The 13,064-nt window shown below is 52.4% G+C and overlaps 4 protein-coding genes across 5 annotated transcripts; 3 read left to right on the top strand and 1 right to left on the bottom strand.

The window, feature by feature from the left end:
- Positions 1 to 281: 281 nt before the first annotated feature.
- Positions 282 to 1,984, top strand: LOC9639765 (protein SUPPRESSOR OF FRI 4). Its single transcript, XM_024659894.1, has 7 exons — positions 282 to 340; positions 545 to 723; positions 781 to 887; positions 943 to 1,036; positions 1,102 to 1,438; positions 1,503 to 1,556; positions 1,829 to 1,984. The coding sequence occupies exons 2-7, from the start codon at positions 680 to 682 to the stop codon at positions 1,904 to 1,906; spliced, it is 714 nt and encodes a 237-aa protein (XP_024515662.1). The 5' UTR covers positions 282 to 340; positions 545 to 679; the 3' UTR covers positions 1,907 to 1,984.
- A 98-nt stretch (positions 1,985 to 2,082) lies between these two features.
- On the top strand, positions 2,083 to 5,624 carry LOC9639694 (EIN3-binding F-box protein 1). Of its 2 annotated transcripts, XR_002990304.1 has the most exons (4): positions 2,083 to 2,160; positions 2,208 to 4,780; positions 4,846 to 5,113; positions 5,233 to 5,624. XR_002990304.1 is itself a non-coding variant. In XM_024659892.1 (2 exons), the coding sequence occupies exon 1, from the start codon at positions 2,667 to 2,669 to the stop codon at positions 4,740 to 4,742; it is 2,076 nt and encodes a 691-aa protein (XP_024515660.1). In that variant the 5' UTR covers positions 2,527 to 2,666; the 3' UTR covers positions 4,743 to 4,780; positions 4,846 to 5,128. The 2 variants fall into 2 exon arrangements, 1 of the variants encoding a protein (XP_024515660.1); XM_024659892.1 differs by lacking the exons at positions 2,083 to 2,160; positions 5,233 to 5,624 and having other exon boundaries at positions 2,527 to 4,780; positions 4,846 to 5,128.
- Positions 5,625 to 6,432: 808 nt separating this feature from the next.
- On the top strand, positions 6,433 to 9,702 carry LOC9639695 (receptor-like serine/threonine-protein kinase At2g45590). Its single transcript, XM_024659891.1, has 2 exons — positions 6,433 to 9,388; positions 9,447 to 9,702. Exon 1 carries the CDS (start codon positions 6,458 to 6,460, stop codon positions 9,314 to 9,316), a length of 2,859 nt encoding a protein of 952 aa, XP_024515659.1. The 5' UTR covers positions 6,433 to 6,457; the 3' UTR covers positions 9,317 to 9,388; positions 9,447 to 9,702.
- LOC9639696 (pentatricopeptide repeat-containing protein At3g24000, mitochondrial) lies at positions 9,342 to 11,322 on the bottom strand. The gene is made up of 2 exons (XM_024659954.1): positions 9,681 to 11,322; positions 9,342 to 9,556 (listed from the first exon to the last, which is right to left on the bottom strand). Exons 1-2 carry the CDS (start codon positions 11,320 to 11,322, stop codon positions 9,342 to 9,344), a joined length of 1,857 nt encoding a protein of 618 aa, XP_024515722.1.
- Between the last annotated feature and the right edge of the window lie 1,742 nt (positions 11,323 to 13,064).

Below are 13,064 nucleotides of genomic sequence, written 5' to 3' on the forward strand. Positions count from 1 at the left end.
GGCATGAATCTCTCGTCCTCGCGCGAGATCCTTGAGCTTGGCGCAAGAAGTGAGAATCCTGGCGCATTGCTGGACCTCCGATTCACAGGAGAAGCGATTCTGTGCAATGGCATCGCCGAGGGATCGCTTAGCCGGCTCTTCGAATCCCAGAGCCCTAGCAATCCGCCATAGCTGGAACATCCATTCTTTCGAGAGCTAGAGGCTAACGGAATATGCCACCGCACAGCTTCTAGCAGAATATGCCACGGCACATAACGCTAACGACAATAAGGGCCCGTGGGCAGCAAACCCTAGGGGGCCCTTGGCGGAGCGAGAAGGGGTGTGGCGGCGTCGATCACCGGTGAGTCCTGTGCCACATCCTGACTGCTGTCTCGCAAAGATCGCTGGTTAGATCGCCCGGAGAGTCTAGGGTTTTGTCGCTCTCCCCCTGTTAGATCTTCCTCATCGCGCCACTAGCTTGAGCGGCGGCGTCACTGCACTGCCTGATAGCGGTTTTGTGAAGCGATTCACCTGACGCAGCGTTCTTATCTCCATGGGGAAGAAGAAGAAAAAGGTTTTTAAGGTGTGGTGCTACTACTGCGAGAGGGAGTTCGATGATGAGAAAATCCTCATCCAGCACCAGAAGGCCAAGCATTTCAAATGCCATGTCTGTCACAAGAAGCTCTCCACTGCCGGAGGAATGGTTGTCCATGTTTTGCAGGTCCACAAGGAGTCCATCACCAAGTAAGGATTTCTCCTTCTCTTTCATATGTTCTCTAAATTTCTTTCGCTTCTTTGCAGGGTTCCAAATGCAAAACCGGAAAGGGAGTCCACGGAGATCGAGATTTATGGCATGGATGGAATTCCTCCGGAGCTACTAGCTAATCACGGAGAGGACGGTTTTGATGGTATGAAATCTTTCATTTTTAAAGTTTACTCACACTCGTTTTCTCCTTTGTGTAGACGACGAGAGGTCTGGGAAGTATCCCAAGATCGATTACGGTGCTAATGCCTATGGCATGGTCTCGCAGCAACCAGTGTATCCTCCGGTCCCCTCGTAAGTTTTTCTTTTTCTTTCCTTGTCCAGAGCTTTATAACTTACGCACATCTCTTTTCTCGCAGCTATGGAGCTCAGCCGCCAATGATGCCTCCTCCTGCGACTTCACAGGGATGGTACTCCATGCCTATGCAGCCTCAGCCTCCTGGTCCACCTCCTGTGGGGAGACCTCCACAGCCGCTGTTTCCAATCCAGTCACAGACCCAGCTTCCATCGCAACCTTTGTTTCCGATCAAGCCAGTCACTCACATCCCGCCCGCTTATCCTGTTCCACAACCAGTGTCAGCCCCCTCGGACGTCGTTGCACCGCCAGTTTCTTTGCCACCGATTACTCCAAGGCCTCCAGGAGCGCCGGCTGCGAATGAAGTTTATCTTGTCTGGGACGACGAGGCATTGTCCATGGTAAAGTTTCAGTTTTTCTTTGCTTTTCTGGACGATCTAACGTTGTTTGTGTGATTCATCTCAGGAGGAACGGAGGCTTTGCTTGCCACAATACCAGGTTGTTGACGAGACTCTCCAGGTAAGTCGCCATTCACTTTGCATTCTAGAGTCGTTTCCTGTCCAGGTAAGTACTTAAAAAGCCTGTGTGTGAGGATGGGAATGGTGGTTTGTGCTTGAGATAACGATTTGGCCCCGCGCGCGCAGTGATGGCACACGATGTGGAAAAAAAAATTGTATCATCCGATTAAGGTTCTTAGTTCCTCATTAGAACTAGACTCTAGCTTTACTGACAAAATGGTTTTTTTCTCGCGGCTGCGTTTGGCAAGACTGATCCTTTGGTTCGCTGTGCAGATGAATTCTGTGGATGCAGCCATCGACAGGAGGATCTTAGAAGGGAGACTGGCCGGAAGGATGGCTTTCAAGGTATAAAACGCGAGAAAGAAGCTCTCAGTCTAAAATAACCTTTGATTTATTAAGTGGAAGAGTAAACCTATATGGTCCGTCGGATTCGCCTCGTTTAGAACCGTCGGATTGGTCAAGTTTGACGTCAAATGTGGTCTGTTGGTCCGTCGGATTCGCTACGTTTGAAACCGTTGGATTGTCAAGTCATGTTTGCCCTAATCCTGGAAGGGTGATTGGAGAATGCGACGAACACCTCTGCCTCTCATCGCCGGCGCGGTGCTGTAAGTGAAGCAAATGCGTGATTGATTGATGGCTTTGGGAACTCTAGGGCGGGCGTAGTGTCGGGGAATTACGTTTTCAAGCAAGATCTCCAGCGATACTGGAGCGAGAAGAAAAAGGAAGCACTGGAATCGCCCACTAGCGATCAATCCCAAGGAGGTAGCGACCCATCGCAAGAACACAGCGATGAAGCGCTCGAAAATTCGTCCCCGGCGCATCAATCGCAGAAGACGATGGCATAAACCCTAAAGCCTGCCAGCTGGCGTTTTGTACACGTGGCGGAAGTCTAGTGGAGGCATCATGTGTCTCTTTTACCTTTTGTCTTTGCTCTCTTTTTTTCATCATCGGCGAAACCCTAAGGCAAATTTTCAGGGATCTGGGACGGGGCGCTCCATCCTCGTCGATCGACCGGCGAGAGCTCAAGGTAGCGTGAATTCCCCCCTCCGCGACGATTGCTGGATTGGCGTGCGAGAGTTTTGGGAGATTTCTCGCTCAATGCGAGAGTGAAATGGCCATTAGGGAAGCGAGTGAATCCAGAGCAAGCATTCTATCGAGCCGGCACCACGAGATTCTGGTCAGATTGATGGTGAGGTTGAGTGAACAGTATCTTCGATCCCAGAGAAAGAGGGAAGAGGTCTCGGCGGAGGCGAGCGACTGTCAGGTGGCGGAGTGGACGGGCGACGATGCGTATTTCTTGCGCGATCGCGAGAGCGGCAGTCACTGGAAGAGGACCAAGAGCAATCACTCCTGCAAGAGGCCGAGAATCGACGAAGAGGTGGGCAGTAGCTGCAGTAGTATGGATGGAATTCCGGACGAAATCCTGGTAGTGATATTTGGATCGATCCTCTCGGCTCGAGACCGCTCTAGCTGCGCTTCGGTGTGTAGAAGATGGCTCATGCTACTTACGCATATGCCTCGGCAAGAACTTCCGCGAGAGGTATGTTCAGAGGACTCGGACGACGCAGTGAATCAGCCGTGTAGAGCAGGCTCGGCTCCACAGGAAGAAGTTTGGACGCTGGAGAAGCAGCCTCACTGGGCTCTCGGTGATCTCTCTCGGTGTCTGGAAGGAAAAAAAGCCACAGACGTCCGGCTGGCCGCCATCGCTGTTGGAACAGGTGCTCACGGTGGTCTCGGAAAGTTGGTCATTCGAGGAGGACCTGGTGAGCGCTCTGCGAAGGGTGTCACTGATATCGGGCTGACGACCATCGGGATTTGCTGCAATGCTTTGAGGGGGCTCACGCTGTGGGATTGTCCAAACGTTGGAGATAGCTCGCTGGAGAGCATTGCTAGAGGTTGCCGGCTTCTCCAGAGCCTGGACCTTCTCAAGTGTCCCAACGTCAGCGATGCTGGATTGGAGGCGGTGTCCAGGGGATGCTTGCGGCTGTCCAACTTGAGCATCGAGTCTTGCGACGGGATTGGGAATGCCGGTATCAAGGCGATTGCGAAGAGCTGCTGTTACCTCCAGACGCTCTCGCTAAGCAGGTGTTCCAACATCAACAGCCACGCGATAACGTCGGTAAGCAAGCACTGCGTAGCTCTGAAAAAGCTCAAGCTGGAAAAGATTGGAATCAACGACCGGGGCCTGGCATTTCTTACGCATCACTGCAAGTCGCTTACAAAGCTGGTTTTTTCGGGGCTAGACGTGACGCAGGAAGGTTTCATCAGCCTTGCACTTCCGGACGGCCTGAAGTATCTCAAAGTGATCGTGCTAAATGCCTGCCATGGAGTCACGGACCAGTTTTTGTCGAGCCTGGGAAAATCATGCAGCTACCTGAACAGGCTGCTGCTCATCGACTGCGACAACATTACCGATCAGGGACTTTGCGCATTCGTGGATGGCTGCCAGCGTTTGAGGGGACTGCACATAGAGAAGTGCCGGAGCATCACGTATGCTGGCCTGGCTTCCGTCCTCACAACCACCGCTGAGACGCTCAAGAGTCTCCAGGTTTGCAAGTGCTCTGGGATTCAAGACTCCAGCTTGACGGCTTCCGCATCGTTCAAATGCTCCGGCCTCAAGTCGCTGGTTGTCAATCACTCGGAAGGGATCGGAAACAGGTGCCTGGAGATGGCTGGATTCGTCTTCCCTGCGGTCCAGCACTTGGACCTTTGTGGGATCAGCAAGCTCAGCGACACGGGACTGTTAGCGTTTCTAGAGACCAGTGGCTCGAGCTTAGTCTTTCTCAACCTTAGCGACTGCGTTGAGCTAACAGACAAGGCAATAGTTGGCGTCTCGCGGAAGTGCTTCGAGCTACAGACAGTGATACTGGACGGCTGTGTCAAGGTTAGCGACAAGAGCGTGGGGGTCTTAGCCAGCCAGTGCAGGTCTTTACAAGAACTGGACGTGTCCAATTGTTCCATCACCGACGATGGTATTGTCGCGGTGGTGATCTCCGTCGGGCCGACTCTCAAGACGCTGTCCTTGTCCGGTTGCAGCCGCGTGACGGACGAGTCACTGCCAACGATCCAGAAGATGTGCGATTCTTTGACAGCTCTGAATCTCAAGAACTGTAGCGGCTTTACAGCGGCGGCCCTGGAGAAGTTCGAGTCGGATCTGGGGACGCGTTGTGACATACTCATGCCGTAGAACACGAGGATCAACAAGCAGCACACCACCACACAGAGGTGCGTCTTCTTTTTACTTGTTTTTCTTTCGCAGCTCCTGATTTTTCCTCTTTGCTTTTCTTTAGTCTGTCTGGAGCAGAGCAAGCAGCAGCAGCGAGCAGCGAGCAGTGACAACTTGATCGTCTCCGTGCGACGCGAGCAAACACCCTAAGCTATGTTTTGCTGCGTTCATCCACATGCTCTTCCTTGCATTTGAGCAGGCACTCCTGCTGTCTTGTGACGTCGTGGTGCTGTACAAAGACTCCAGGCTTTTCTCGTACAGATTACACAGGCTATTAAACATCAAAACAATCGATTTGTTCAGCTTAAGCAAGAAGAAGCTTCGTAAGCTCTGTAAGTTTTTTTCTTCTTTGGAGCTTTACATTTCCGTTCCAGCAGAGTGTCTAGTTTTCGTCACAACAACCAAACAACCACCAACAAATCTCACGCTTTTTGTTTTTTGTTTTGTCCAGGGGCCCGAGAAGAAGAAGAAAAAGAGTCCGAGGTGGAGAGTCCGAGCTCGTCTCGGCCGAATGGAAACAAACAAGCACTCATGCGAGTTTGACTCCATCCAACTCCAAGCGAGTTAAAAAAATGCCAAGAGTTTCCATTGTCCAAGGCGGCGAAGACGATGCATTGCCAACACGCTATGGATTTGACGACAAGAGTTTCTTGCCACGAGTGAACAAAGGCAAAGGCTAGCTCTAGGAAAATGTTAGAAGGGCCACGGATATTCCCCTGCGTGGGCCAGGAAGATTCGATCTTTCACCACCTTTCAATGGTGGGCGCCCAAACATTTAAGCACCACCACCGAGGATATAAAAAATAAAGGCTCGCAAACCATGGGTGTGGCAATGATGAATTCCATTCGAATATTTTCCATTCCATCCATTTAAATGGGGTGGAATTGGCGCCGTACGAGCATGGCCATGAATGCCACTGGCCCAAACTCCACCAAACCTACAGCGTTCTTTGGAGTCAGCGCACCGAGCTCTGGGCAAATTTCTCGCAGTTCTTCCTCTCTTTCCTTGTTTGTTTCCACCGAGATTCGCTTGGAATGGAAGCGAGCGAGAGGAAAAAATGGGAGATTCGCGGCCTTGCTTAGCAATGTGGTAAGCGAATCACGCCATTCGCATGAGAGATTTCTCGGCTGCTGAGCTGTTCTCCATTGTCTCGCCGCTGTTAGGGTTCTTGACGAGAGGCGCTGGGATTGCCGACTCAGGGCAGCGTAATTCGTCCATTCCGCCAGCGCCATTCAATCGCATTCAAAGAGGGAGGCTCGCGAGGTCCAGATCGATCGGATTTATGAGAGTTTGTGCGAGGAATTGACTCCAGTTCGTCGGTAGCGCCAGAGCGGAGACAGGAGAAAGGGAAGCCCCAAGCCGAGGGCTCACGCTTCTCTCGTTTCTTGGAGCTCCGGTCGGCCGGGGGATCCCGGCGCTCGGCGGCGCCAGAAATTTCGAGGCATCGATCCATCGGCAGCGATATTTCCAGGGAATTCGGGAAGAACACAAGGGGGAGAGATCACCCCTCCAGGCGCGCGGCGGCGCCAGAAATCGCGAGGCATCGATCCATCGGCAGCGATATTTCGAGGGATTTCGTCGCAAGAACAAGGTAGGAGCGCCAAAGAATCAATGCAACAGTCGCGAGGAGCATGATCTTCGGCGACGCATCGGCAGGCACAGAAGCATCGTCGCCATGGCTCGGCGGATCATCGCCGCGGTCCACCAGCACCGCAACGCTTCCAGCGCCAGGCTCGGGCAGCACAAAGAATCATCGTCGCCGCCGGGGCTCCTCGAGCAGCAGGCGGCATCGAATCAGCGCCGCAGCCAGCGGCGTCCCACCGCGGCAATCGTGTCGTCGGCCGTGGGGGCGGGATTTCTCCTCCTGGTGCTCGTCCTCGTGATCTTGGTGTACCGCCGGGTGAAGAGATCCAGCGCCCGGACGATCAGCCCAGCGTCGGAGCAGCAAAGCCCCATCCGGCTGCGGCGATTCTCCTACCGCGAGCTAAGATCCGCGACTGGACGATTCAGCGACAGCCACAAGCTCGGGCAGGGAGGATTTGGCTCGGTGTTCAAGGGGACGCTCAAGAACGGGCAGCACATCGCGGTGAAGAAGCTCGACACGGCATCGCTCCAGGGCGAGCGCGAGTTCATGAACGAGCTGTCGATCATGGGGAGCATGGCCAGCAGCCCGTTCGTGGTGGGATTGATCGGCTTCTGCGCGGAAACCAAGCGCAAGATGCTCGTCTACGAGTTCATGGCCAACCGGAGCCTCCAGGAGGTCCTCTTCGACGAGAAGCACAGCGTGGTGCTCCAGTGGGAGCGGCGGGCCAAGATCGTGGCGGATGTGGCGAGGGCGCTGGCGTTTCTTCACGGGAAATGCGAGCCCCCGATCGTCCACGGCGATGTCAAGCCCAGCAATGTGCTGCTAGGGGCGGATTTCGGGGCCAAGCTCGCGGATTTTGGGCTGGCCAGGGTCAAGACGCAGGAATCGGCGGCGGTGGACGAGCGGGAGCGCGTGAGATCGCAGCGCATCGCCAGGGATCGAGAGAGGAGGAGGAAGAAGGATCATCACCAGTCTAGGGCTCATCCGGCAACTAGGGTTCTTGAGCAGCACGAGGACGAGGAGAGCGATCCACCAGTGCTTCCAGATCGTGGAGCTCCTGCCGCTGCCGCTTCTCCAGATCCGGTTGGCTCCACCGACCACACGACGATCAAGAATGTGGAGGGCGACGAGAGGACGACCAACGAGAGATCTGGCGAGGAGTCGCAAGGATCGCCGGAGCTGCAGGCCGGTGATCCCGGCAGCAGCGACAGCAAATCTCCGGTGCTTTCGCCGAGCAAACAGGCCGCCGCGGATCACGAGAACGACGACTTTGGCAAGCTCTCTCGGGGCGGAGCTGCGACGCCGAGTAGCATTGGAGGCGGGCAGGACGACGACGAGGAATGGAGCAAGCTGAGCCAGTCGGCGTATGGGACCGAGGCCGATACCTGGAGCAAGATCAGCCCCTCGGAGATCGATTGCCGGTCCGAGATAAGTTTCGATGGCACGGGGCAGGGACAGGCCGGGATCAAGAACTTCCTGGGAAGGAAGAAGCCTTGGGGGCAGAGGAAAGCGTCGGCTTCGCCAAGCTCTGGGAATGGGAAGAACAGTAACAATGGGAGCCGAGACTGGTGGTGGAAACAGGAAAGCAGTGGTCAGCAGGGTGGTGGTGGTGGGGAGTTTAGCATCCGGGAGTATATCGTGGACTGGGTCTCGTGTGAGAACCGGCGAGGGAGGTCGAGGACTCGCGAGTGGCCTTGGAATGCAGCCAGCTCCGGTACCGCTGGTGCGGCGGCGGCTGGGACGAGCAGCGAGGGGAAGAACAACGTGAAGAAGAAGAAGAAGCAGGCGAGGTCCGGGAGCTTGGAGTGGTGGGCCGAGTGTGACGACGATGACGAGCTCGCGAAGAGGATCAAGGCGGAGCAGAAGCGGAAGAAGAAGTTGCGGAAGGAGCAGGAGAAGCTGGCGATGAGCGTGAGCAGGGAGAGTAGCAGGGATTGGTGGAGGAGAGATCGGGATCAGCCTGTGGAGTATCATGGTCCGGACGAGTTTAGCGGGGAGATATTGAAAAATGGTGGTGGAGGCATCAAGCGGAGGAGCATGAGTGAGGAATCGTTTACTTTTTATCACTCCGGTGATTTTAACAGCAAGGCCGCCACCAACAGCGACACCAACATCAACACCAACGACACTAACAGCAACACCAACAATCCAAGCAATAGCATGGAACTGCTAGCAACCTTGGGCAACTCCGGTGGTGGTGGTGGTGCTCTTATCAACAGCGATGATCACAGCCGGAGACGGGTTAGAACTCGCAGCCGAGAGTGGTGGAGTGGTGAAATGCAGCGCGGCAAAGAGTGGTGGTCTGGAGAACTAACGAGCAACGAGACCAACAACAACAACAGGAAAGGTGGTAGGCTCTTTGAGACTTGGAGCAGGGAGTCACTGAGCGGGGAGCTAACGAGGCGCCGCCGCCGCGAGAGGTCGCGGTCGCATTCCCGGGACTGGTGGTCTGGCGATCTCGTCAGCCGCGTGAGCTCCACGCCGAGCATGCGCGGCACCGTGTGCTACGTCGCTCCAGAGTATGGTGGCGGTGGGGTGCTGACTGAGAAGTCGGATGTTTACAGCTTTGGGGTGCTGCTCCTAGTGGTGGTGTCGGGGCGGAGGCCATTGCAGGTGGTAGCGGCGCCGCTGAGCGAGTTTGAGCGAGCGAATCTCATATCCTGGGCTCGCCATGCTGCTCAAGCGGGGCGGGGGTTGGATCTAGTGGACCCTCTTCTGGCCGGAGCCTACTCCAAGGAACAGGCAACGCTGTTTATATCTCTGGCGCTACTGTGCCTCCAGAGGGTGCCGTCGCTCAGGCCTTCGATGAGTGACGTGGTGAAGATCTTCTCGGGAGAGGCCGAGCTGCCGGCTTTGCCGTTTGAGTTCTCACCTTCGCCACCGGGCTGTGGTTTCAAGTCGAGGAGGAAGGCTTCGGCGGAGCATGTCGCGGTGGACATGCCGTCGTGAGAAGGGATTGATTGCTCGAGTGCTGCTACTTGCTGCGCGGATTCACAGCCAAACTGCTCGCTCGTCCACCAGGTAGAGTTTGTTTTTCGGGTTGGATGTCTCCACTGGTGCTAACTACTCCGTGTGGCAGGTGTTCTTCGAGTACCAGTAGTGAAATGACTGGATTGGCCTCCACGCACTCGAAGAGTCGTCTACCAGTAATCTCCACAAGAACACACGCCGTCTTTGAAAAGGTGAAACCTGCTAGTGTCCCGGACGATGATCTCGCGACCTTCCATGGTCCTTGACACGAACTTTGTGAACTCGTGGCAGTCCCGGCACACTCTCAGGTTCTTTATAATATGAATGGGAGAGTTTCTTTTACCAGGAACGCTCATTGCTCCAAATGCCAGTGCCAGTCTCTCGCTGTGGAGCTTCCTCTCCACGCTCCCCAGCAGCAGTGGCCGCGTGTCCGGGACGTATCCCAGCTCGAGAGCTCGCGCGTGGAGCTCGTCCAGGTACGAGTAAATCTCTTTCGCCTGTGGATGCCACTGACTTCTTACGCAGAACTCGTGAACTCGGCCTCTCACCACGATCTTGCTCGAGCCCGGCTCTTTCTTCGGGCACCGGGACTCCATGAGACGAGCAACGGCCTCGGCCTCCTCCGGCATCCCTGCGTCGGTGTACATGCTCGCCAGCGTCAAGTATCCCGCTCGGCAGTGAGGAAGAAACTCAAACACCTTCTCGGCAGCGCGCTTGCCTCGCTCCAGATCGCCATAGCTCCGGCACGACCCCAGGAAGATCGACCATGTTATGGCCTCCTCCTTGACGGGCATTCGGGCAATGAAACTCTCGGCCTCTTCCAGCTTCCCGGCTCGTCCCAGCATATCCAGCATGCAGTGGACGTGGTGGGCAGTGGGTCTCAGCTCGTGATCTCTCACCAGCGATGCGAAGTGGAAGCGGCCCTCGGGGACGAAGCCGCCATGGCAGCAAGCTTCGAGCACTCCCACGAAAGTTACGTCGTTGGGTCTCACACCCTCCTGCTGCATGAGCGTGAAGAGCTTGAGAGCTACCCGAGGATGGCCGTGCCGGGCATACGCTTCCAGGATGGCGCTCCACACCACCACGTCTCTCTCCGCGAGCTTGTCGAATATCTTCTTGGCTTCCGCGAGTCCGCCACACTTGCCATACATGTTGAGCAGCGCGGTGCCGAGCACGGTGTTGCTCTCCAGCCCGGCTTCGATGATCCGGCAGTGGATGGTCCGCGCGTCGGTGATCCGGGCCACGAGAACGCAGGCGTGAACCACGGTCACGAAGGTGATCACGTTGGCTTGGATCCCCTCGGCGTCCATTCGGTGGAACATCTCCAGGGCCTCGGTGCCGTGCCCGGTCTGGGCATACGCGGCGATCATGTTGCTCCAGCTGACAACGTCTTTGATCGCGAGCTCGTCGAAGACTTGGCGCGCTCGATCGATGCTGCCTACCTTGCTGTACATGTTGAGCAGCGCGGTGGCGACGACTGGATGCGATCCAAAGCCCACCTCGAGTGCCAGGTCGTGGACGAGTTTTGCCCAGCGATGAAGCTCCGGCCCGGCGAATGCGTTGAGCACCGACGTGAAGGTCACGTAGCTGGGCTGGATCCCGTCCAGGAGCATCCGGAGGAAGATCACGATGGCGTCGCTGGATCGATCGTTCTGTGCGTAGGCGGAGATGACGGCGTTCCACGAGACGATGTTCCTTCTCTTCATTCCGGAGAATGCCCGAGAGAGATCTTCCATGCCCCCGCATTTGCCATACATGATGAGGATGTGATTGGCGAGGAACATCACGTCCTGGTGCCCGGTGGCCACGATCCTGGCGTGCAAGCGCCGGCCATTGCCCAGATTCTTGCTCCGGCCGCAGGCGAGGAGGAGATCTAGGTATTCTGTGACCTCGCGGCTGCCTTGATCCAGACGGAGAATGTAGCGTGGCCGTCGGGAAGTATCGATCGCCGTGGAAATTCTGCTGCTGCTGCAAATGGAGATCATTGCCGCCCTGGAACGCTGTCCATAGCCGCGAAGCTGGGAACCAAGCGCCAGCGCCCTAGAAGCCTAAAAGCCCTAAATTTTGGCGCCAAATTGCTCGTTAAAAGCTAAAAGATTCTTTCTCTCCGCAAAGAATATGCTCTTTTACCAATTTATTGGTTTTATTAGGGCACCCCTTGCTATAATTATATCAATTGCCTAGATTTGATCCCAGCATTTTAGGGTAGAAGAATATAAATAAAAATAAATTATAATTTGTTATTATTAAAACAAGTTACATACTGTTTAATGCCCACCACACACTAGTTTCAGCTAATGCTTTATAAATTACTATATTACAGTCATTTTGAATAATAAGATAAGTAAATAAAAAGCACTTTGGTTGCTGATTACAATATTTATTACTTGACCATAACACTTTTCTTTCTTCTGTATATAGTACTAAATTACCATCATTTTGAAGATTAAGAATGCAATAGCCATTATAATATTTCTCATTAGGGGATTCCCATATAACATTTTTTTCAGAAAACAAAGCAAGTTTACAACTATATTGTAAATATAATATGATTTTACCATTTGGTGAGGTTAAAAATTGACCTCTATACAAAATATTATCAGAAAAACCTGCATTTAAAGTTTTTTGAGCAATTTGACAGTCTTTTTTATACTCGCAATCTATATTTATGTTTGTAGTAATATTAAAAGGTTTCCAACGAGTTACTAATGCATAACGAATTGAATACTTATTAGATATAATTTTACATTCATCAGACCGTGCTTTAAGTAAATCCTTTGAAAATTTTGTTAATACTTCTTTCATTGACCTTCGTAGAGACCCTCCAAATATAGAATTATCTTCTGTATTTCCATTTGAACAATGTCCAATAGCAAAACGTTGTACTCTTATTACAACACCTCCTCCATCAATATCTATTAAACTTGAGTTAATAAAATTTGATGGATATTGTTCCCATTCTTGTAGTTGAGATAAAAGTTTTTCATATTCAGTGATAATGGTGTTAATATCATTTTCAGTAAGTGTATTATTTTTCCCCCATTCTACATTTGTTGCTCCTAAAACCAGTTTTACTAGAATAAATAAAAGTAGTATTTTATAAAGATAATCCATTTACACATATAAACGAAGAAAAATAGATCAAATCAATATCATGTTAAAATTTAAAACTTTAATTTGAGTTTTTACTAAGAACATAAATTAGTCCTTTACAAATGTTTTTAATTAAAATAATCATGTCTAAATTTATTTAGAAGTCCAATAGAATATTCATATTGTATAAAGCCATTCCAGATTTATTTGGGTTTATGGAAAATGATTCGTTTTGTTTTTTCTTTTCTTTTTTTGTTTTACTGAGGATTATATTCTCTTATTTAGTGGAAAGAATACTCTAGATTTGGACATTCCTAAGGAATATTTTGAGTGAAGAGGAATCAGGATCTAGAGCTGAAGAAAAGCTCCATAGAGTTTATGTAGAGTTTAGGGTGCAAAACTCTGTTCTTTACATCTTTCCACCTCTAGTCTACCATTTACCCCAACATCTTAGAGACTTCTCTTTTATTGGAAATGGTGCGTGCTACAAATCTATATTCTAAGTCCAATTTCTTCTTACAAAGCACAATCCCATGTATTTATATGAACGCATGCCATTCTCTAGATCCCAATTCCTTGCATCTTTCCTTGAAAACTCCTTTGGAGATGAACTTTAAGGTTTAGATGTGTAACA

This window comes from Selaginella moellendorffii, unplaced genomic scaffold, assembly GCF_000143415.4.
Source record: "Selaginella moellendorffii unplaced genomic scaffold, v1.0 SELMOscaffold_71, whole genome shotgun sequence".
NCBI lineage: Eukaryota > Viridiplantae > Streptophyta > Lycopodiopsida > Selaginellales > Selaginellaceae > Selaginella > Selaginella moellendorffii.

Coding starts and splice junctions, on each gene's coding strand:
- LOC9639765 (XM_024659894.1), top strand. CDS start 680: ATGGTTGTCCATGTTTTGCAGGTCCACAAGGAGTCCATCACCAA. Junction 888..942: donor CGGAGAGGACGGTTTTGATG/GTATGAAATCTT, acceptor TCCTTTGTGTAG/ACGACGAGAGGTCTGGGAAG. Junction 1,037..1,101: donor GTGTATCCTCCGGTCCCCTC/GTAAGTTTTTCT, acceptor CTTTTCTCGCAG/CTATGGAGCTCAGCCGCCAA.
- LOC9639694 (XM_024659892.1), top strand. CDS start 2,667: ATGGCCATTAGGGAAGCGAGTGAATCCAGAGCAAGCATTCTATCGAGC.
- LOC9639695 (XM_024659891.1), top strand. CDS start 6,458: ATGGCTCGGCGGATCATCGCCGCGGTCCACCAGCACCGCAACGCTTCC.
- LOC9639696 (XM_024659954.1), bottom strand. CDS start 11,322: ATGATCTCCATTTGCAGCAGCAGCAGAATTTCCACGGCGATCGATACT. Junction 9,557..9,680: donor TGGAGCAATGAGCGTTCCTG/GTAAAAGAAACT, acceptor GGACACTAGCAG/GTTTCACCTTTTCAAAGACG.